The sequence below is a fragment of the Dendrobates tinctorius genome, unplaced genomic scaffold (assembly GCF_039654945.1).
Source record: "Dendrobates tinctorius isolate UK_male_01 unplaced genomic scaffold, ASM3965494v1 ptg000113l, whole genome shotgun sequence".
In the NCBI taxonomy this organism is placed as follows: Eukaryota; Metazoa; Chordata; class Amphibia; order Anura; family Dendrobatidae; genus Dendrobates; species Dendrobates tinctorius.
Window position 1 is genome coordinate 700192 of NW_027361781.1, and position 25445 is coordinate 725636.

At 46.2% G+C, this 25445-nt stretch overlaps 1 protein-coding gene across 2 annotated transcripts in view; it reads right to left on the minus strand.

Moving 5' to 3' along the window:
• The window catches only part of MYO5B (myosin VB), a 267195-nt gene that overhangs the window by 116023 nt on the left and 125727 nt on the right, over positions 1 to 25445 (minus strand). For both annotated transcript variants that reach the window (XM_073589752.1, XM_073589753.1), the window contains exon 5: positions 1848 to 2004. In XM_073589752.1, coding sequence (XP_073445853.1) covers positions 1848 to 2004 — 157 coding nt within the window. The remainder of the gene's footprint in view (positions 1 to 1847; positions 2005 to 25445) is intronic.

Below are 25445 nucleotides of genomic sequence, written 5' to 3' on the forward strand. Positions count from 1 at the left end.
GGTGCCAGGGGTCAGACCTCCACCGATCAATAAGTTATCACCTCTCCTGCGTGTAAGTAATGAAGGGGTTGTCTGGTAAAAAAAACAAATTGGCGTGGTTGTAGTCTTTCAAAAAAAATCTTGGATTCCAGGCTCAGTTTCTAACAAAAAAAGTTTTACTCACTGTCCCCGGGTGCAGCGCTGAGTTCCTTCCGCCACTCCGAGTGTCAGGTATTGGGTGTGGCAATGATGTCACATCGACAGCCAATCAGTGAGTTTAGCGATTCCACCCCTGTAGAGGAAATGCTCTGCGCAGGCAGAGCCGCTGAGCTCACTGACCAGCCGCTGTGATGTCACCGTTGCTGTGAATACCAGACAAATGGAAGAGCTGAGGAGACTTGGCCCTGGACCTGGGGACGGTGAGTAAAGTATTGTTTGTGTTTTTATAACAAACTGTGACCGGGAAAAACGATTTTGTGAATGGGGACAACTCCTTTAAGTTCAGTTTCACATTCATAGACAAGAGGACAACGCATCTAAAAAAGTGCAGCAAGAGACTGGACAGAGCATGAATGATTGTCTTTTAAGGGGGGTTGTAGTGGCATGCTCTGTGGCATGCACAGAAGTTACTGTGCAGTGAGAGGGAGGAGGAGGTGAGCTGTGACCATCATCATCATTATCGATCAGTGATGGTTACTGTGTTCTCTGCTTCCAGCATTAGAACACCGACGTCACCTTTCTGTGAAAGAATGACTGATAAGTTTATTAAGCGCGGTCACATCAAATGGATTCTGGCATAATGAAATCTGCAGATTAAAAATGAGTCCAGCTGCCCATTATCTGAAGAATGCCACACCTAACACTAGTTAATGCTGCCAGGATGAAGCGTTCCTGTATATCTAATTATCTATATCTGGAACGGAACGTCATCCGCGCAGACGTGGACGTCATCCTCAGATGAGGTGGGTGTACGTTGTACACCTGGCACCCGATCATAATCATAGGACAGCATGGTGACTCAGTAATTAGCACTGCAGCGATGGGTCCTGGGTTCAAATCCCACCAAGGACAACATCTGCAAGGAGTTTGTTTGTTCTGTGTTTTTTGGGTTTCCTCCATGTTTCTCCGGTTTCCACTCACATTACAAAGACATACTGATAAGGAATGTAGATTGTGAGCCCCAATGGGGACAGCGATGATGACATAGAAAGTGCTGCAGAATATAATAGCGCTATATAAGAAAAGCACAATAAATGAACTTATAATCCTAAACTGACAAGTATGTGTAGGTTCAGAGGTCCTAATATATTGCAATTATTAGAACCCTCTTTAAAGATAACTTGATGTTGCAATCAGCTGATCGCAGCGAGTTTGGCTTCTCTTGCCTCTGGCGATCTGCAGTTATTGTTGGGAAACAGCGGCCACTAAAGGTGAAATTTAGCATTACAGCACTGAGATGGGCAATTCGATTCTAGTGGTCCTGGACCGGTCCTCTGTGGCAGCCGGATTTCACTTTTGCATATGACACATCTTAGGCCCCGCATTGTAATGATATTGAATGAGGACTAGTAAGCAGTAAGAGTCACCGGCTGAATCACAGAGGACCGGACCAGGACAGCGCAAATCAAATTGCTCATTTCTAACTACACGTATTACCAAACAGTCTGTGCCATAAAATGGGCGTCCAGTCCTCTGAGGCCGCCGGTATTAGGTTCTTAAACAGCATTCCCTTTAATCTGACTTCACAGTGATTCATGTTCTACAACATTTTTTATCTATATTTTACCACGTAAGTAAGACGACCACAGATAAATGTGAACATGCTTTACAGGCAATGTCTGGAAGTAGTCAAAGGTTTGAAGCCTCACCTCCATAATGGGACTGGATGCCAGGACTTTCTCCTCCACGTTAGTTTCGCTGGCAGAACCCCCGACGGTGGCAAAGAACCTCATGGCATACTTGGCCGATACAGTCTTCCCAGCTCCAGACTCTCCACTTACAATAATGGACTGGTTCTTCTCATCCCTGGCAGATAAGAGAAAAGGAATGCAGAATTTATGACTTTACACAGTATAATATTAGAGTGGCTGAAATTTTGGGGATATTTGGTTTTGAGGCCGACACAAATTTTGGTTTTCACAATCTGCTGCTTCAGTGTTTTTAGACCTTTTAGTCACATGTTTCGTAAGTTTTTCCACTTTTATACATTGTTTATATAAAGACTCGATATTTACAGTGTTGCCCCTTATTTCTCCAGACTTCTGCCCTTCATCCCGGCAGCTGGATATTGGCTTCTGGCCCAAATCCTGACTATGACCGCCCATTCTCCTTTCATCAATGCTTGGAGTTTATCACAAATTCTCAATAGGATTGAGATCTGGGGAGTTTCTTGGTCATGGACCCAAAATTTCAATGTTTTGCTCACGAGCCACTTAGTCATCACTTTTTCCTCCATCATGCTGGAAAAGCATCGTCATCACCACATGGTTACTGGATGGTTGGGAGAAGTTGCTTTTGGAGGACGTTTAGATCCTATTCTTTATTCATGGCAGTGTTCTTAGGCAAAATTGTCAGTGAGCCCCCTCCATGGATGAAAAGCCCCCCACACATAATAAATTAATAATAATAACTTTTATTTCTATATCGCCAAAATATTTCGCAGCAGTTTACATTTCATAGGGAACTTGTACAGACATTACAGAATAACGCATAACTCAACAGATACCAAGAGGAGTGAGGTTCCTGATCACACGTTTACAGTCTATGAGGAAATGGTAAAAAGTGCTTGTATTGTACGGTCCAGCCATCAAGAATAGGAAATAGGGTATTCACATAACGCTGCATGAAAAGGTCACCAGCCAGTGTATGTACAAGTACAAAGACAGAGGGCTAATAGGTGCATGGAAGGTGTATGAACAAGGGACAGATTTGGAAGGGAGATGTAGGGTGGTGCTGGATCGGGAAGTATTTTGTGGGTGGGAATGATAAGTTTACTCTGTAGCAGATGGGTAACCAGTAGAGTTGAGCGAAACAGGTCGGTCAGATTCAAAAGTCGCCGACTTTCGGCAAAGTCGGGTTTTGCCGAGTGAAACCCGACCATAGCGTGAGGTCGGCCACCCGAGCGCCAACGTCGGATTTCACAGAATGCTTGCACGTGACATTTTTTCAGCCAATGAGCAAGGACGTACACTGTGGGCAACGAGATGACGTGCAGCGTCCGAGAGAGAGAGATTTCGCGCACTTTAAAAAAGCGGTCCGTTGGCATTGCAATGGGCACTTTAGTTGTGTTTCCTGTCCTCCACTCCCTGCAGACTTTGCTTCCCCATTGACATGCATTGGGTTTCATGTTTCAGTCAGACCTCCGACTTTTCCCTATAGTCAGCCGATTTCGTTCGACTCGACTTTTGAGAAAGTCGGGTTTCATGAAACCCAACTCGACCCTAAAAAAGGCAAAGTCGCTCATCCCTAGTAACCAGTGCAATGACTGGCGCAGGGTGGAGGCAATAGTGTAGCGGTTGGTGAGGAATATGATCCTGGCTGCTACATTCAGGAACGATTGGAGAGGAAACAGTTTAGGGAGAGTGAGACCGATCAGCAAAGAGTTGCAACAGTCCAGACGAGAATAGAGCAACATAATAAGAGCAACAGTAAGAGGTTTTGCAAAGTCAAAGGTAAGAAAAGGTCAAATTGTAGAGATGCTTTTAAGGTATAAGTGACATGAGCGAGCAATTGGTTGTAGGAAGTGAAGGAAAGACGTGAGTCAAATATAACCCCAAGACAGCTCATGTGCTACTGGAAAGTAATGGTAGATCTGTTAACAGGTATGCGGATGCAACAGCACAGACAATGAGGAGACAGTGGTACTTAAAGGGAACCTGTCACCCCATTTTTGGCCTATAAGCTGTGGCTACAGCCATCAGGGGCTTATCTACAGCATTCTGTAATGCTGTAGATAAGCCCCCGATCTAACCTGAAAGAGAAGTAAAACGAGTTAGATTATACTCACCTGGGGGTCCGGTCTGGTCCGATGGGTGTCGCGGTCCAGTCCGGCGCCTCCCATCTACTAGCGATGACGTCCTCTGTTGAGGGCAGAGTAAAGTACTGCAGTGCGCAGGCACCGGACCTCTCTGACCTTTCCCGGCGCCTGCGCACTGCAGTACTTTACTCTGCCCTCAACAGGGCAGATAAAGTACGCTTGCGCAGGAGTCGAGGCAGAAGTAAGGAGGAGGACGTCATCGCTAGAAGATGGGATTTACCGGACCCGGACCGCGACACCCACCGCCCCCTCCCCCTGGTGAGTATAATCTAACTTGATTTTCTTATCTTTCAGATTACATCGGGGGCTTATCTACAGCATTACAGAATGCTGTAGATAAGCTCCTGATGGCTGTGGCCGCAGCTTATAGGCCGAAAATGAGGTGACAGATTCCCTTTAAACCAACTATTTATTTGATTAATACAAACAAAGGGGTGCCTTCAATATCAGGGAAAATGCAAACTGTAAAAATGAAACAAGTTATGCTACCAATAGAATACAGGAAAGATGTATATCTTTGCACCGTGTTAGCCAGTAGATAGAAGAATATTCAGAATTGAGAGTCCTCAGTGGTTGATACCTTTTAATGGCTAATTGAAAAGATGGTAACAAAAGGATACAGTGATTCAGATGAACAGGATAGTGACACAATGCAGTTTACACTCTCTGGTTCTATTATTACCATTTAATAACTTATCTTCAATGATGTCATAGTCCTAATACTCCAACTTAAAGAGCGTGACTGTCACTACCGGACCCGTCACCGTCGTCACTCTCTAGGCAACACAAAACATCACACGGGCCCTAACCGGAGTCATCCTGCCCGCTAGGCTACAATTTCCAGGTTGGCGATTTACTCAGTACACTCATCACACTGGCAGCCTACCTTGTCAGAAGTAAGACCCCGGTGCCCACTTTGTCTACACTGGAAGCGATGGCTCATACGGACGTCCCTCTGCTGTGGCCTAGTCCTCTCTCTTTGCCCTGGATCTGCTCGCTCAGCTTTCCTGGCTCTGGTGTCTCTTGGGTCATTCCTAAGATCAGATGTCTCGTGTAATGGCAACTGTAAGCTAGTTGATGTACCGCATGTCTGTCCTGCTACAGGTTCGGGCGCCAACCCCTTCCCTTTACAGCCTTCCTGGACATTTTATAATTACAAACTGAGACACAGCTATCATCTGATCTGGTGTCTCCTCTAATCTCTTCCCCGAGTAACATGCACTTCAGTCTTAAGTTCCTACTAATGCAATTCTTTCTGCTTTCCCTTTCTCCATTGTCTTTGTCCAGCAGATGGCGGTGTTCACTTGCAGCCACTCTGTTAGGCATTCACTGTGTGCGTCTTATCACTTGTGATCTCCTTACAGATCCACACAAAGAAATGGCGATATTGGGTTTGGAAAGGTAAGTAGAGGGAGGAAACACAAGTTTAGTTTTAGACAGATTTAGTTTTAGATAGAGGGAGGACATGATGTTCGAGACAGCAGACAGACAAACCCTGGTATATTGTAATAATGCAGGGGTGATATCTGGAGACGATGTGTATAATTGGGTGTCATCAGCATACCGATGGTACTGAAAACCGAATCTACTGATGGTTTGTCCAATAGGGGCAGTATATAGGGAGAAGAGAAAGGGGCTTAGGACTGAACCCTGAGGAACCCCAAAAGTAAGGGGAAGAGGAGAGGAAGAGAAGCCAGCAAAAGATACCGCGAAGAAGTGGTCACTGAGCAATAGAGGAACAAACTGGCCATGTAAAGGTATTGATGAACTTGTCTTGGAAAAAGCGCAAATAAATTTGAGGTGAGAAATCATGCTGACAGATTCCTTTTAGCAGCAGAAGGAAACGATTTCAAACACCACCCCTCTTTTAATGCAAGCAGTCTGCTGTTATAATTCAATCAGCTGCCTCGTCATCTTCTCACTCTTCATAATTTATAGTTAATGCGAATTGACACTATAAAAACTGCAGCAGAAAACTTTGTAAACACCAAAATTTGTGTCAGTCTCAAAGCGTAAGAAAAACTTGGCACTCAACTTCTGAATAGATGCAGTTGTATTTAATGCAGCCAAATTAAACAAAAACATGTCGGCCTCATGTGGCCTTCATCAGTTAGCCGACTGCTCAGAGATAGGAAAAGATCTTGTTTAATGAAACAGGTAGGGGATTATATCCCATATAAATTACTTATCACAAGGTGTGGGACCCTACTTGTGCCCCTCTCCAAGTAGTGCATACGGTGTTCTCTTTTTAGTCTCAAAACGTGGCCACGACTGTACAGTGACATCACTGTGTTTATCACTTTTCTGTTACATCATTATGATTATTACCTCTGTACTGTGACTTCACTGTGTTTATACTCACTTTATGTATTACTGGTAGAATGTCACATGACAGTATTGTCCCTGTATGTATTACCTCTGTATAGTGATCACTGTGTTTATTACCCGTGTACTGTGACATAACAGTGTTTATTATCCCCATACTGTACTGTGACATCACTGTTTGTTATCTCAGGAATGTGACATCAGTTTTTATTATCCCTGTGCTGTGACACCACTGAATTTATTATCCCCATACTGTGACATCCCTATGTGGCTCAGTGGTTAGCACTGCAGCCTTGCAGCGCTGGAGTCCTGGGTTCGAATCCCACCAAGGACAACATCTGCAAGGAGTGTTTGCATGGGTTTCCTCCGGGTACTCCGGTTTCCTTCCACATTCCAAAGACATACTGATAGGGAATTTAGATTGTGAGCCCCATCAGGGACAGTGATGATAATGTGTGCAAACTGTAAAGCGCTGCGGAATATGTTAGCGCTATATAAAAATAAAGATTATTATTATCATCATCGTACTGTGACATCACTGTTTATTATCAGGATCAGTAAAGGATAAGTAATGACATCACTGTGCTTATTATCTATGTACTGTGATATTAGTGTTTATTATCCCCATACTGGGACACCATTGAGTTTATTATCACCATACTGTGAAATCACTGAGTTTATTATCCCCATACTGGGACATCTCTATTATTTCTGTACTGTAACATCACTGTTTATTATCCCTGTGTTGTGACATCATTTTATTATCTATGTACTGTGACATCACTGTTTATTATAAGGAACAGTGCTGGCTAAGTACTGACATCATTGTGTTTATTATCTCTGTACTGTGTCATCACTAGGTTTATTATGCCTGTACTGTGACATCACTGTTTATTATCCCTGTACTGTGACATCACTGTTTATTATCCCTGTACTGTGACATCACTGTGTTAATTATCTCTGTACTGTGACATCACTAGGTTTATTATACCTGTACTGTGACATTACTGTGTGTATTATCCCTGTACTGTGACATCACTATGTTTATTATCCCTGTACTGTGACATCACTGTTTATAATACCTGTACTGTGACATCACTGTTTATTATCTCTGTACTGTGACATCACTGTTTATTATCTCTGTACTGTGACATCACTGTTTATTATCTCTGTACTGTGACATCACAATGTTTATTATCTCTGTACTGTGACATCACAATGTTTATTATCTCTGTACTGTGACATCACTCTTTATTATCCCTGTACTGTGACACCACTGTTTATTATCCCTGTACTGTGACATCACTGTGTGTATTATCCCTGTACTGTGACATCACTATGTTTATTATTTCTGTACTGTGACATCACTGTGTTTATTATCCCTGTACTGTGACATCACTGTGTGTATTATACCTGTACTGTGACATCACTGTGTGTATTATACCTGTACTGTGACATCACTGTGTGTATTATACCTGTACTGTGACATCACTATGTTTATTATACCTGTACTGTGACATCACTGTGTGTATTATCCCTGTACTGTGACATCACTATGTTTATTATCTCTGTACTGTGACATCACTGTGTTTATTATCCCTGTTTTGTGACATCACTGTGTGTATTATACCTGTACTGTGACATCACTGTGTGTATTATCCCTGTACTGTGACATCACTATGTTTATTATCTCTGTACTGTGACATCACTGTGTTTATTATCCCTGTACTGTGACATCACTGTGTTTATTATCCTGGTATTGTGACATCACTGTGCGTATTATCCCTGTACTGTGACATCACTGTTTATTATCCCTGTACTGTGACATCACTATGTTTATTATCCCTGTACTGTGACATCACTATGTTTATTATCCCTGTACTGTGACATCACTATGTTTATTATCCCTGTACTGTGACATCACTATGTTTATTATCCCTGTACTGTGACATCACTATGTTTATTATCCCTGTACTGTGACATCACTATGTTTATTATCTCTGTACTGTGACATCACTATGTTTATTATCTCTGTACTGTGACATCACTGTTTATTATCCCTGTACTGTGACATCACTATGTTTATTATCCCTGTACTTTGACATCACTGGGTGTATTATCCCTGTACTGTGAAATCACTATGTTTATATCTGTACTGTGACATCACTGTGTGTATTATCCCTGTACTGTGACATTACTATGTTTATTATCCCTGTACTGTGACATCACTGTGTTTATTATCTCTGTACTTTGACATCACTGTTTATTATCCCTGTACTGTGACATCACTGTGTTTATTATCTCTGTACTGTGACATCACTATTTTTTATTATCCCTGTACTGTGACATCACTGTGTTTATTATCCCTGTGCTGTGACATCACTGTTAGTTCATCATTGTGTTCATTATTACCTTTGTGGATTATCATTGCATAAATTATGTAGGTTCCCAAGGTTTCATGACTAGTGTTGAGCATTCCGATACCGCAAGTATCGGGTATCGGCCGATACTTGCTGTATCGGAATTCCGATACCGACTTCCGATATTTTTTCAATATCGGAATTCGGCATCGGAATCGGAAGTTCAGTTGATTGACGGCCTGACGTCATCATGATGCGCGGTGTGTGCGCATCATGATGCGCCGTCATTTCGGGCCTTCCGGGGGTCTCTGCCGGCCTGCCGGGGGGCTGTGCCGGCCTGCCGGGGGGCTGTGTGGACTGCCCGGGGTCTCTGCCGGCCTGCCGGGGGGCTGTGCCGGCCTGCCGGTGGTCTGTGCACCCTGTGGGGGTCTGTACCGGCCTGCCGGGGGGCTGTGCCGGCCTGCCGGGGGGCTGTGCTGATGTCCGGGGGTCTGTGCAAGCATCGTCCGATGGGACTACAAGTCCCATCGGGCGATGCCTGCTACCATGACAGTGATTGACACATTAGCCAATGATGGGACAGTAGTAGTCCCATCATCCGGCTAATGTGTTAAATGTTAAAAAAAAAAAAAAAAAAAAAAAAATACTACATACATACTACATGCATGCTACATACATACTACATGCTACATACATACTACATATATACTACATACATACTACATACATACTACATACATACTACATACATACTACATGCATGCTACATACTACATATATACTACATACATACTACATACATGCTACATACATACTGCATGCTACATACATACTACATACATACTACATACATACTACATGCATGCTACATGCATACTACATATATACTACATGCATGCTACATACATACTACATATATACTACATACATACTACATACATACTACATGCTACATACATACTACATATATACTACATACATACTACATACATACTACATGCTACATACATACTACATACATACTACATACATACTACATGCATGCTACATACATACTACATACATACTACATGCATGCTACATGCTACATACATACTACATATATACTACATGCATGCTACATACATACTACATACATACCACATATATACTACATACATACAATACATACATAGACATACAGTACATATAACATAGAGTAACATACTTACCAATACTTGTCACATTGTTCCCCGAAGCCATTGTCTTTCCGGAATAAATATTAACATAACAAACCACAAAAATACTCACCCACGATCCGAAGCAGTCCACGAGTGTGTCCCACGACGATCTTGGGTAGAGAACTGCAGCATCAGCTGATGCTGCCGTTCTCTACGGGCTGCAGGAATCCAATGACGGAAGGTAGGTATCCTTCCGCACTGTATTCCTCCGCCACTTAAAAAAAAAAAGTCCCTAGTCTCACTTTATGCCATTGCTGCGTGGGAATTTCCCACACAGCAATGGCATAAAGTGAGACTAGGGACTTTTTTTTTTTTTTAAGTGGCGGAGGAATACAGTGCGGAAGGATACCTACCTTCCGTCATTGGATTCCTGCAGCCCGTAGAGAACGGCAGCATCATCTGATGCTGCCGTTCTCTACCCAAGATCGTCGTGGGACACACTCGTGGACTGCTTCGGATCGTGGGTGAGTATTTTTGTGGTTTGTTATGTTAATATTTATTCCGGAAAGACAATGGCTTCGGGGAACAATGTGACAAGTATTGGTAAGTATGTTACTCTATGTTATATGTACTGTATGTCTATGTATGTATTGTATGAATGTATTGTATGTATGTAGTATATATGTGGTATGTATGTAGCATGTAGTATGTATGTAGTATGTATGTAGCATGCAGTATGTATGTAGCATGCATGTAGTATATATGTAGTATGTATGTAGCATGTAGTATGTATGTAGCATGTAGTATATATGTAGCATGCATGTAGTATGTATGTAGCATGCATGTAGTATGTATATGGTATGTATGTAGCATGTAGTATGTATGTAGCATGCATGTGGTATGTATGTAGCATGCATGTAGCATGCATGTAGCATGCATGTAGTATATATGTAGTATGTATGTAGCATGTAGTATGTATGTAGTATGTATGTAGCATGCATGTAGCATGTAGTATATATGTAGTATGTATGTAGTATATATGTAGTATGTATGTAGCATGTAGTATGTAGCATGCATGTAGTATATATGTAGTATGTAGCATGTAGTATGTATGTAGCATGCATGTAGTATATATGTGTTATGTATGTAGCATGTAGCATGCATGTAGCATGCATGTAGTATGTATGTAGTATATATGTGGTATGTATGTAGCATGCAGTATGTATGTAGCATGCATGTAGTATATATGTAGTATGTATGTAGCATGTAGTATGTAGCATGCATGTAGTATATATGTAGTATGTAGCATGTAGTATGTATGTAGCATGCATGTAGTATATATGTGTTATGTATGTAGCATGTAGCATGCATGTAGCATGCATGTAGTATGTATGTAGTATATATGTGGTATGTATGTAGCATGCAGTATGTATGTAGCATGCATGTAGTATATATGTAGTATGTATGTTGCATGTAGTATGAATGTAGCATGTATGTAGTATGTAGTATGAATGTAGCATGTATGTAGTATGCATGTTGTATGTATGTAGCATGTAATTTTTTTTTTTTACATTTAACACATTAGCCGGATGATGGGACTACTACTGTCCCATCATTGGCTAATGTGTCAATCACTGTCATGGTAGCAGGCATCGCCCGATGGGACTTGTAGTCCCATCGGACGATGCCTGCACAGACCCCCGGAGCCTGCACAGACCACCGGCAGGCCGGCACAGCCCCCCGGCAGGCCGGCACAGCCCCCCGGAGCCTGCACAGCCCCCCGGCAGGCCGGCACAGCCCCCCGGCAGGCCGGCACAGACCACCGGCAGGCCGGCACAGACCACCGGAGCCTGCACAGACCCCCTGGCAGGCCGGCACAGCCCCCCGAAAGGCCCGTACAGACCCCAGAGAGGCTGTACAAGGGCAGGAAAGGGTTTTTCTTATTCCGATACCGGAAGTCCCATAGACTTGAATGGGACTTCCGGTATCGGAATCGGCGATACCGATACTTTTTTTAAAGATCGGCCGATACCATCCGATACGATACTTTGAAGTATCGGACGGTATCGCTCAACTCTATTCATGACCCTAAATATCGCTTCTAGTAACTAATCAATTCACATCAATACCAATTCTAGGCCACAGTAACGGGTTAATGATTCCTGAACCTTTATTCAACTCTTACATGGAGCAGCTGGATCTGACATGTCAGCACAAAGCGTGGAGAAAACATTAACGGAAACCAATAAACATTAACGAGTCTGTCTGAGATTCAGCTCTGAATGCCTAGAGATAAAATAACAATGTAAAAAGAAATGTATCCATCACTACAGGGAGGCAGGAAGTGGTTACTATCGTCAGCCACTGCTGAATTACAGGAGCCGAATCTCTGGTCACCCACTTGCATTCAAGTACCACAATGCAATGCAAAAATCAATACATTGGAATTGTCTGCACCCTGGTATACAGACAAGGATGCCACCGCAGCTCTGGCTGTGACTAGAGTATAAGACAATATAATACAGGCAGGCTTCGATAGAAAAAGAAATGGCCGGAGTGAGCCTCCCAACCCCCTGGAGGAGGCGTGGGCGGAGGCCAACATGACGGGGGGTTGGAAGTTAGTGAGGGAAGGGGAAGGGTTAAAGGGGAGGGGGAGCTAGGGGGTATTTAAGGCAGGGTCTGGGGGAGCCCGCCCTCTGTTCCTGTTGTCCCAGCTCCTGAGCAGTCCCACATCTTACCGGGATGTCGGGAGTGGACCAGGCCCTGGACAGACTGCGGGCGGCAGCAGCAGGGCAGCCTCCCGGCTGGCTGGAGGCGCAGGTGGCCGGCCTGCTTCAACGAGCGCCGGGGCAGGCCGAGGTGAGAGAACGGAGGCCCCGGCGGGCGTGGCCTCCAGAGCGGCTGTCCCCCGATGCCGCTCCCCGGGCCTTGCGTCGCCGCCGGAGCCCCTCCCGGGACCCTCCAGGCCGCGCGACGCAGCCTTCCCCGTCTGGGGGTGCGCGGCCTGGGAGGAATCCTGTCACATGGCGAGGCCCTGCGGCGTCGTCCGGACCTCCGCCCCGGGGCAGGAAGGGGGCGGGGCCGGCGCGCGCCCGACTTCCGGCGGCACCAGGTCCTTCGGGGGGCCGCGGCGGTGGTGGACGAGCCGCGCGGCCTGCCTCGGTGGGCGCTTCGGCCGCGGGCAGAGTGGTGGCCTGCCAGGCGGCAGGGCCGAGCCGGGTCGCGTCCCCTGGCGGTGGGGGGGAACTTGCTGGAATGGGGGGGTGCTGCTGCGGTGCCCCTGCAGCGGCGCTTGCCTATGACCCCCCGAGAATGTGCCACAGCCCTATGGCTGCAGCGGGACCGGAGGGCAGCCCGGCGGAGTCGGTGCCAGCTGCCAGAAGATTGGAGCGGAGGACACTGTCGGGCTCCCAGTTGCCGTGGGGGGCCCTGAGCGACCGGGTGCCTCGCGATGGCTTGGCCGAATTGACTCTCGGCGGGGGGAGGCAGGAGCCTTCATTTGTGGGGGTGTCGCGGCCCAGTTCCGTCGGGGGGTTCAGGCCTTCCACCCCGGCTCAGTCTGCAGCGATGTTCGGGCGGCAACAACGTGGCGGTGAGTTCGCCGCCGGGAGGCGCGAGGTCCACGAGGCGTCATCGTCTGGGGATCCAGGATTTCCGGCTGGAGGGCACACAGCCCCCTCGCAGCCCGGTGAGTATGCGTCTATGTCCCCTGTTTGTCACCCGCTTTTGTCTTCGTCTGTGGTGGTAGGGGGCCCCTTAGCAGAGTCCGGGGGCGGTGGGGTTGAGGCTGGTTTTAGCAGTTCAGGGTCGGCTGGGGGAGTATGTGATATGTTGGCGGATGTGCGTAGCTTGCTTTTACGTTTGGAGAAGGGTTTTGTGGGGTCGTCGCCGGTAGCAGCGTGGGTTGTGCCACAGGGTGGCGGGTTGGCGGGTCAGGGCGCGGCTGCGTCGGGCCCTTGTGTTAGCACGCCGGTGTCAGTGTCGGTGCAAACCGAGAAGGAAAAGGAGTGTCGTGTGCATCTGGATGATTGGGCGCATGGCGAGGTGTATGTGTGTTTTGAGGGTTCGTTGGGGGCCCATTTGAAAAAGGAGGTGAAAGAGCGGATTTTGAAGGATGAATATGTGGAAATATTTTCGCTATTGCCTCTTGGGAAGTTTAATTTGGACAAAAGTAAGAAAGAGGATAGCAAAAAGGAAGAGGAAGAAAAGCGGAGGTGGCGCTTGATTCCTCAGACATTTGTAAATTGGCAGCAGGCGTTTGCTATTTTGTCGAGTGTTATCGGGGAACAGGCCCCTGATAATTGTTCCGCGTTATTTTGTTATTTGGATGCTATTGGGGAGGCTTATAGAGTTTACGGCGGTCAGGCGTGGCTGCGGTATGACGAGCAGTTTCGTCAGAGGAAAGCTGTGCGTCCGGCTATCCGCTGGGACCAAAAAGACATTGGCTTGTGGATGCGTGTGATAGCGCAAAATAAGTCTGGGAGTTCCTTTCTTGGGGGGGCTGGAAGCACCAGCCAGAATAGCGGTTTTTGCCGGCTCTACGGGTGGTGGGGGTCAAGGGCAGTCGGGAACGCACAAGGCGGGTGTTTGCTGGCAGTTTAATGACGGCCAGTGCAAGTTTGGGGCCAACTGTAAATTTAAACACCTCTGCTTAAACTGCAACGGTACTTCACATGGGGCATCAAAGTGTTTCAAGAAAGGGAAGTCCAAATCTGGCGGGGGTAATTCACAAGGGGGAGACTCCAGTGAATCTGGAAAGGATGGTCTCCTATCTAAATAGATACCCTGATAGGGTAAGAGCGGGGCTGTTGTATTCTGGCTTTCAGGAGGGTTTTCGGATTCCGGATCCTCCGTTTGAATTCCCGTTTGTTTTGAAAAATTTGCGCTCTGCTTTGGAGCATCCGTCAGTTGTTTCGGAGAAGATCCAAAAAGAAGTTTCATTGGGGCGCATGGCGGGCCCTTTCGTGTCTCCTCCTTTTCCCGGATTTGGTCGTTTCCCCGTTGGGGGTGGTTCCGAAGAAGGAGCCCAATAAGTTTCGGCTCATTCAGCATTTGTCTTACCCACGGGGGAGGTCGGTTAATGACGGTATTGATCCGGAGATTTGTTCAGTGGTATACTCTTCATTTGATGAAGCGGCGAGTTGGGTCCGGAAGTGTGGTCGCGGGGCCCTTATGGCTAAGACTGATGTTGAATCCGCTTTTCGTCTGCTTCCGGTTCACCCAGACAGCGTGAGGTTGTTGGGCTGTTTCTGGGAAGACAGGTTTTTTGTAGATAGGTGTTTACCTATGGGTTGTTCCTTGTCTTGTGCGTATTTTGAGGCTTTTAGTTCTTTTCTTGAGTGGGTCGTGTGCGACGTCTCTGGTTGTGATTCGATAGTTCATTATTTGGACGATTTCTTGTGCATTGGCCCAGCGGATTCTTCACGTTGTCTCAGGATTTTGAAAGCGATTGAGTGGGTGGCGGATCGGTTCGGGGTTCCGCTGGCACCTGGAAAAACTGAGGGCCCCAGTACGTGTTTGCGTTTTCTGGGGATTGTCATCGATACTGTCGAATGGGAATTTCGGTTGCCGGAGGACAAGCTTGATGATTTGAGGACTGAGGTGGTTCGTGCACGTCGGTTGCGGTAAATATCGTTGCGGGACCTTCAGTCGCTGTTGGGAAAGCTTAACTTCGCTTGTCGGGTGATGCCGATGTGTCGAGTTTTTTCACGTAGGCTGGCTAGCGCTACTTCGGGGGTTCGGGCTCCTCATCATTTTGTGAGATTGTCGGCGAAGCTCAGGGCCGATTTGGTGGTTTGGGAGTCCTTTTTGGAGAAGTACAACGGTCGTTCGTTGGTAATGGCTGATGTGGTCTGCAACGATGCTTTGGATTTGTTTACGGATGCGGCAGGCGGATTCGGTTTTGGTGCCTATTTTGGAGGGCAATGGTGCGCCGCTCAGTGGCCTGCTGCTTGGGTTTCGGCTGGGTTGGTGCGTAACATCACGTTGTTGGAGATTTTTCCGATTCTGGTGGCTGTTCATTTGTGGGGTCAGGAGTTTCGGAATCGGCGCGTTCGTTTCAATTGCGACATGGGGGTTGTGAGCGCGATTAATGGTCTTACTGCATCGTCCCCTCCAGTGGTCAGAGTTTTGCAGAAGTTGGTGCTAGCATGTTTGTCTTTGAATGCGCATGTGACGGCGACACATGTGCCTGGAGTGAAGAACGAGATAGCTGACTCTCTCTCTCGCTTACAGTGGGATCGTTTTCGTTCCTTGGCCCCGGAGGCAGAGTTCGAGGGTCTGATTTGTCCAGAGGAATTGTGGAGGGTGGCTTACGAGCCGCGGAGTCACTGATCGTATCGTCTTTGGCACCAAAAACCTGGGAGGCCTACCGGAATGTGTGGTGTGCGTGGGAAGAGGTCCTTACGGCTGGCTCCACCAGTGGGGCCAGGCTTGAGCAAGAGGGTCTGTTGTTGTCATGGTTGGGGCAGGGCGCAAACGAAGGTTGGTCTCGGGCAAAGGTGACACGTTTGTTGGCCGGATTGTCTCTCGGTTTTCGGTTGCGCGGGTACAGGGATTTGACAAAAATGTTTTTGGCAAGACAGGCGGCGAAAGGTTTTCACCGCTTTCGGGGGGGGGGGGGGGGTGGTTTAAGGCGGCCCGTGTCGTTTAATATGCTTGAGCATATTTGGGATCAGTATGCGCGGATGGTTATGAGGTTGCGTTGTTTCGTCTGGCTTTTTCCTTTGCATTTTTTTGGGCGCTGCGGATTGGGGAACTCGTGTCTCACAATAAGGAGTCTGTGGAGGGGTTGTTAGCCAGGGATGTGACTTTGACCGCTCAGGGCGTCGAATTTTGGCTACGTAGGTCAAAAACGGACCAGTCTGGGAAAGGCCGTCGAGTTGTGTTGGGGTTTGTCTCTGGTTCCGGAATGTGCCCGGTTCAGTGTTTGCGTAGATTTTGGGACCTTCGTCCTAGTCTGGGCGGATCTTTGTTGTGTCATGCAGACGGTGGAAGTCTGTCTCGATATCAGTTTGGTGCGGTGTTTAAGAAGTCAATTCGGTGTTTGGGATTGGATGATTCTAGGTTTGCTTCGCATTCTTTTCGGATTGGTGCGGCGACTGAGGCAGCTGAGCGTGGTTTGGGTCCCTCTTTCATACAGCGTATCGGAGGGTGGAGGTCTAATCGTTATCGTAGTTATGTTCGGCCTTAAGGCGTGCAGAAGGTGTGTCCGGTTGGCGTGGTCCATGGGGTAGATTAAATATTGCAAGTATTGGAGCGTTTTCTTTGCGATATGTTTCTGTGAGTGTCGTTTTGTGTTTCAGGTATGGAACCGCTGCTGGTCTGGATATTTGGTCACTCCTTTGTTTATTGGGGAGCGGTGAGAGCCGATGTCAGGACCGACGGCAGACAGTTGGGAATTTCCAGATCGGCGGCGGTGGTGCGGTGGATCGGTTTTCGGGGCCTGGTGTGGCGTCGGGTGTTGCCGGAAATTCACGAGTGTGTTCGTTTGGACCGGGCACCAGATGTTCTCGTTATTCATGCTGGGGGTAATGATCTGGCTGTCCGTCCCTTCCGGGAGTTGAGCAAGGACATTAAGCAAGATTGATTGCGGTTGTGGGTGACTTATCGGGAAGTCACGATTGTGTGGTCGGAGATCGTGCCACGCAGGCGTTGGCGGTCCATGAGATCGTTGGAGAAGGTCAACCGGGCCAGGGATCAAGGTTAACAGAGCGGTGTCCGCTTTTATAGTTAAAAACGGGGGAGTTGCCGTGCGACATTTTGATTTGGAGAAGGGTGAGGGCGATTACTGGTTGGCGGACGGGATTCACTTGAATGCAGTGGGTTCCGATATTTGGGCCCTTGCCCTTCAGGAGGGTATAGAGAAGGCTGTCGCTTGGCGGGTTGTGGGGGTCTCGGGTCATTGAGGTGTTCAAAGGCCCCTCGTTGTGGCGGTTTTGGGGGAGGGGGAGTCCTTGAAGTCGGTGGAAATTGGTTTTGGAGACACTCTGGGTAGGGTCTCCTTCGTTTAAAGGTATGCTGGTCGTGATCTGGTGAAAGGTGGATGGGGAGTTTTCCGTCGGAAGAGGGCGGATCCCCAAGGAGTTTGTGGACAACATCTATTGGTGTGCTGGTGCTCCCGAGCCTGTGGGGTAACGGCTGGGAGAAAATGGTCGGGGGTTGTCCACGATATTTGGACTATTTCACCACGATCTTGTGGCTTCAAGGACTTCTCCTGCCAGGGTTAAATTCATTGTACTCATGTTGTTTATGATACAGTGTTTATTGTTTGTTTATTGTTATAATAAAAGGCTGCTGTGGCCATAAAATTCCAAAAGAAATACCGGTGTCTGTGTATTAGTTGGCGCCGAGGTGGGGGTGGTCATTTTATGGTCACGGTGGGGTTTTTGGGGGTAAGTCAAGACGCTTGATATCCCCTTACGAGGTAAATACTTGACAATACCAACGTCAAGTGGATCAGGCTTATTTTAGTTATGACCAAACAAAAAATGTTGACTAATCTCCATATAAATGGGCGATTTTGAGATTAGTGAATTCCTGACGATGCTGAATAAATTCTGTGCCTCCCTCTACCTTGTAGGTCAGAAGATATCCCATTAAAAGAATAATACAGAGAGTCATCAGAAAAGCATTTTTAGACGCCGTCTCAGAGGACCAGGCTGATAATTTACATTTACACCTTCCCTTCTCAGTAATTATCTGGCTACTTGGCACGTAAAGCCGCTGCAGAACCTCTAGGGAGTCCGAGCTGTCAATCAAAGTAATGTGCAGTTAACTCTGTCCAATCATTCAAAATACAAAGGACACCGGCGGTGTTCAGACTTGTTCAGGTAGAAGATCATCATACGCTTCATAGACCTGAACTGCCGGAACCTGTAATATCAGTATCTCCCTGGCAGGTTTAATTTCGATAATTAAAAATACCTTGATTTAATGTGTACTTGTCATACGGGCACTTGTATTCCCAATAAAACAAGAATTTGGAGCATCTTTACTTTGAAATTTGCCTTGTGTCATAACTTTGTTATTCCTCCTGGAAATGTAGGAATAAACTGACAACTATGGGCACAGTTTCCCCTAGTGTATGTATACACTTTCCATTAATAAGCAGCAGAATAGTGAGTGCAGCTCTGGGGTATAATACAGGATGTAACTCAGGATCAGTAATGTAATGTATGTACACAGTGACTGCACCAGCAGAATAGTGAGTGCAGCTCTGGAGTATAATACAGGATGTAACTCAGGATCAGTAATGTATGTACACAGTGACTCCACCAGCAGAATAGTGAGTGCAGCTCTGGGGTATAATACAGGATGTAACTCAGGATCAGTAATGTAATGTATGTACACAGTGACTGCACCAGCAGAATAGTGAGTGCAGCTCTGGAGTATAATACAGGAGGTAACTCAGGATCAGTAATGTATGTACACAGTGACTCCACCAGCAGAATAGTGAGTGCAGCTCTGGGGTATAATACAGGAGGTAACTCAGGATCAGTAATGTAATGTATGTACACAGTGACTGCATCAGCAGAACAGTGAGTGCAGCTCTGGAGTATAATGCAGGAGGTAACTCAGGATCAGTAATGTAATGTATGTACACAGTGACTGCACCAGCAGAATAGTGAGTGCAGCTCTGGAGTATAATGCAGGATGTAACTCAGGATCAATAATGTAATGTATGTACACAGTGACTCCACCAGCAGAATAGTGAGTGCAGCTCTGGGGTATAATACAGGATGTAACTCAGGATCAGTAATGTAATGTAATGTATGTACACAGTGACTGCACGAGCAGAATAGTGAGTGCAGCTCTGGAGTATAATACAGGATGTAACTCAGGATCAGTACAGGATAAGTAATGGCATTGCTGTGTTTATTATCCTTGTACTGTGACATCACTATGTGTATTATCCCACTGGGCAGCATGGTGGCTCAGTGCTTAGCACTGAAGCGCTGGGGTCCTGGGTTCAAATCCCACCAAGGAAAACATCTGCAGAGAGTTGTGTGTTCTCCCCGTGTTTGCGTGGGTTTCCTCCCACACTCCAAAGACTTGACAGGGAATTTAGATTGTGAGCCCCATCGGGGACAGCGATGGTAATGTGTGCAAAACTGTAAAGCGCTTAGGCCGGGTTCACAAATCCGTTTATTTCCAGTACCGGAAAAACCGGTAGCGGAGATATCCGTGCCTGTGTGTTGTGAATGTAATACTGCCGCTAATAACAGTGACAGAAGGAGCAGATGATCGTGGTACTCCTCACCCACCGTCTGCAATCTAGCTAAATAAATTAATGAAAAACCCGAAGTGGGTTCCCCCCTAATTTTCTTTAACCAACAGGGCAAGTGGAAAAAGCTGGGCAAAGCGCCAGAATTGGTGCATCTAATAGATGTGCCTTTCTTGGGCAGCTGGGGGCTGCTGTTTTTAGGCTGGGGGGGAGGCCTATATCAATGGCCCCTTAACAGCCTGAGCATACCAGCCCCCAGCTGTGAGCTTTAGCAAGGCTGGTTGTCAAAAATTGGGGGAAACCCATGCCGTTTTATTAAGTTACTTATTTATTTAAATAATTTAAAAAAAAAAAACACCACCAGTGTGGGGACCCCTCTATTCTTGATAACCAGCCTTGCTGAAGCTGACAGCTGAGGGTTGCAGCAACCCAGCTGTGAGTTTTGCCTGGTTGGTTAAAGAAAACAGGGGGGAAACACACGCCGGGTTTTCCTTTCATTTATTTACCGGTAGTTATATTGTAGGTGGTGGGGTACCAATACCCCGATCATCCGCTCCTGTTGTCACTGTTATTAGCGGCAGCAGGTGTCGGATGATGGGAGTAATAGTCCCAAAAGCCCCAACCTGCTGCCATCGTTCGGACTTTAATATAACTCTCAAAACTCAAGATAAAAAGCGGACGGCACCGCTGTTACCGTATGACTTCAAATGATGTGCGGACCCGTTGAAGCGCTCAGGTAGCGCGAAACGGCCGTTGTCAGCCTTTCTTGCACTCCTTATGTCACTCCCCCGACTTGACATGTTCATGATATGTCAATAAATCAGTGAAACTTCCATCTCGATGAGTACGACCTCCTCTCTTTGCATGGATTTAATATAACTCTCATCATTCTCTTCTGCTCGCGCGGATTGCCGGCAGAGCAGAATGATGAGAGTCGTCTTCAGAACCTGCCGCTGGGGAACAACGCTTACAGTAGCGCTTCTTCCCCCGTGGCTGTCCGTGTGGTACTGATACGGCACACGTGTGCTGCAAGCATTACCGTACATTCACAACACACGGACACCTCTGGTACTGTTTTTTCCGGTACTGAAACTATACGGACATGTGAAAATGGCCTTAAAGGCTTTTGTCACTTTATTTAGCCTAGTAGCCCCTTCGTTCTGTGATGGTCCCAGTTCAAGGACCCTATCAGGTATTACAGTCCATCAGAACAAAACTGAAGGTGGAATGCCTCTTCAATTCTGACAATCCTAACAGAAGCTGAAAAGGGTTTTGGGGCCATTTTTATATAAGTGATGGCTGATCCTGAGGACACGCCATGAATGTATGGTGACCGGTGGTAAATTATAGATCACGTTTCCTCTGTTTTCTGGAAGTGAAGGGGGCTTTTGCAGGATTCCAAGAAAAGAACTTCGGTTTTAATTTCCCTTGTTTATATCAGAAATAAATTCAATCAAAGCTCTAAAATTATGAAACAGGTTTGATCATTTTGTGAAGAATAATAATGTGGTTTTTTTTCCCGCTTGCAGATGAAAGGCTCATGAATGAAAGAACAGAGCTGTTTGGGCCGCGACCATTGAAGTGCATTGGGGCAAAATAATTACAACCATCTGCATTCTTGTTTAATTGGGGCGTCTGCAAATCTGAATATTTCTCAGTCATGAATATCAGGACAGTAATCTGACTGGAATGTGTCGTGTCACCAAGGTCTGTTCCTGCCCTGAACACGGAGTCTTCGTTGTTAGATTACGTATAAAGAAAAGAATGAAACAGCAATGCTAACAACCACAAACGCACAAAAGTTCTGGCATCTGCTCAGCCTTTTATAATGATAAATTATTAAAAAAAAAAAAAAAAAAAAAGATGGATGATAACATAAAATGGAGGGCATTTATGACGACGGTCATTGTTGCCTATAGCAAACAATCACAGCACAGCTTTCATTTCTTACAGTGCTCTTGAAAAATGAAAGCTGTGCTGTAATTGGTTGCTAAAGGCACCAAAAACAATTTTCAGAAATCTACCCGTGTGCCTATGGTTACCGTATCCATAGCAACGTATAATAAATTAGTTAATAAAATATGATTTTTTTTTTTATCATAATTTGGACTAAATAATTTTCCTTATCCTATAGTTTTAGGTTTACCAAACCCGTGAGAGCAACTCAAGAAAACCCTCTATCTGGGCTTAAAAAAAACAAAAAAACGTCAGACTCAGTATCTGCTGCCTTTTGAAAAAGATTTTCTGAAAATCCACATTTTCTAGCATCTTACACTGCGGTATCCATAATATATTCCCTAGTGACACTCGTGTCTGCCATGCTTACTCTACAGATATTGTTCACTTCATCATTAGCGGTTCACACGGGGCGAGTTTAGGACCAAAAGGCTCCCGTCCTACACACAAAAACACAGAAAATAAGTCAGAAATACATACTATGTGGCCAAAAGTACTGGAACACCTCCACATTCCCCTCCAGGAGCTTTTCTGAGCTCCCATCCCGTCCATAGACATTACTCTGGGGTTGGCCCCTATGTAGATATAACAGCTTCATCCAGAAGATCATTTGTGAGGTCAGACCGTGATGTTGGGTGGAGTCTGGGCTCACAACCTCCATTATTGGTGTTGGATGGGGCTGAGGTCCGGGCTCTGTGCGGCCACTCATGTTCTTCCCCGTCCATGTCTGTATGGACCTTGTACACCGGGCACAGTCATGGGGGACAGAAGAGCGCCTTCCTCAAACTGTTCCCACAAAGTTGGAGGCTACAATTGTTCATAATATCTTGTGCTGTCACTGGAACTAAGAGTCCGAGGCCGACCCCTAACAACAGCCCATAGCATTATCCTCCTCCACCAACTGTACAGCGGGCACAATGCAGTCAGGGGTAACGTCCTCCTGGCATTCACCAAACCCAAACTCCAGAGAGAGAACACGTTTACGGCATGTTGGCGGCTTTACATCACTTCATCCGACGCTCGGCATTATGCTTGGTGATGTAAAGCTGCAAGCAGCTGCTCGGCCATGAATCTCCCGGTGGGGGTGCTGTGCTTGTGGTGATGCTAATACCATAAGAGGTCTGGGCTTTGCAGTCACCATGGAATCCTCATGGGAAACCACACAAAACAGTACAAATTAGTAGAATAGTTACGAATATACTGTGTGGGATCCATTTCCGGGACTGTAAGAGAAAACAATCGCTACTTGAACCATAGCAAAAACACAAAAACCACGATCAAAAAAATCCCAATACCATATTATGCAAAATAGAAATTCATTTTATTAGTTGCACAATAAGTACATAGAGTAGGGAGGGAAAGAGACAAGTAAAACCACATATACACACGAACAAGGGGCGCACATACTACTAAAAAAAGGGGACTTACATAACATACATATCAGAGGTATAATGAACCCAATATTGTCCCATGATATTGCACATTCCCAAATGGCCTAATACACACAGCCAATGCTAGAGTGCAGGCATGAAAAATTAAAGCGATATTCATCACAAATATACCCGGTGGATGGCCAGGAATAATATGCAGCAGTGCGCCCTTCCCGACGCGCGTTTCGGCCCGCAGAAGCCTTTTGGGGCCAGATGTTATACACCGGGGGCAATTTAGCAGGATGTTATGTGCCAGGGGCAATTTGGCAGGATGTTATACACTGGGGAGGGTCGAGGATCCAGATGTTATGCACCAAGGGCAATGGGGCCAGATATTATGCACCAGGAGGCGAGGGGATGAATCTTATGCACCAGGTGGGGGATGACGTGACGGATGTTATCCACCGGGGGCAATGGGGCCAGATCTAATACATGGGGGATAGCCATATATAGTACACTGGAAGTGAGGGGCTGGATGCTATACACTGGGGGCAAGGAGACCTGATATTATACACTGGGTAATTGGGTGGCCATATGCTATATAGCAGGTCAATGGAACTGAAGGTAAAACCTGAATTAAATTAAGACGTGAGGTCCAATACTTTTCTCCATATAGTGTATTTTCCAGGTCATCAGAACATGTCCATGAGCCCTGTTATAAACCAACCGTAGCTACTCCCACCTTTTCTAAATGAACAGGTCCTAGTAATGGCTTTCATGAAAACTTCACAGTTCACGCATGATCAATGAAGGATTGGGAGATCTGAAAACCTATGATCACAATGGGAATGATTGCCTCCAGGCAAAGACTTCCACTAATGCTGAATAAAAGTCTCCCAGCAGTGACCGGAAAAAAAACTTTTTACCCGAGATCACAGCTGCGGGCTCACGCTGTCATTTGACAGTGTGGGAACCGCGGCTTTCTGACCGGTGGTAATGATTTTACCGCCGATCAGAAGCAGTGTTTGCCGCTCTGTCATGAACATCACAGCGCAACATACATCTGATGTTCGGGGGGCCGAACCCAAACAGTTAACACGGATTTCCTGGCGAGGTCCGTGTTCAGTGTCCGTGCCCATACAGCAAGTGTTCGGTACAGACGCCGAACTTTACTGTTCAGTTTCGCCCATCTCTACTTACGATCAGTCGTATAACAATGGCTCCTGGCATTAGTTAAGGCTCAGCCGCAAAGCAGCTGCAATGTGTGAACATATCCGTAAACTAGAGAATGTTACGGCACTGTTATGTTTTCCCCCAAGGGTCTGACGATCAATGACGCCATCTCGGACTTGCCGCATTTCATAGCACCACATCCCAGTTCTGACCCTTTATCCCGTTATCGGACTACCCCATGGTCCTGCATCCCAGTTCTACCTGACCACTGATAACGAGAACCTGCTAACTCTCTATTTTAGCAAACAATTTCATTTCCCACAAAGAAATTATTCTGAATCTTTTCCCCTAAAATTCTATATTGTGACCTACCCCGGTTATTGCGCCTGGAAATTTATGAAAAATTGACAGCTGGGTGTTAACATTCAGCCTTGTCAAATGGGCGTGCACACATTGATTGGACAGGATTGGTCACAACTAGGTGTTAATTTATTCATACATTTGTAGGAGGAATAACACATAGTTGTAGGAAAAGATCTTCCAAAATTGATGTATTATTTTTAATTTATTTTACTCACTTACATGGCGCCATTAATTCCACATCGCTTTACAGACATTATCATCACTGCCCCCATTGGGGCGCACAATGCAACTTTCCTATCAGTATGTCTTTGGAGTGGAGGAGGAAACTGGAATACCTGGAGGAAACCCACGCAAACACGGGGAGGACACACAAACTCCTTGCAGATGTTGTCCTTGGTGAGATTTTAACCAAGAACCCCTGCAGTGCTAACCACTGAGCCACCACACTATTCTAACCACTGAGCAGAATTTCCAAAAACAGACATGATGTAGGAGCTG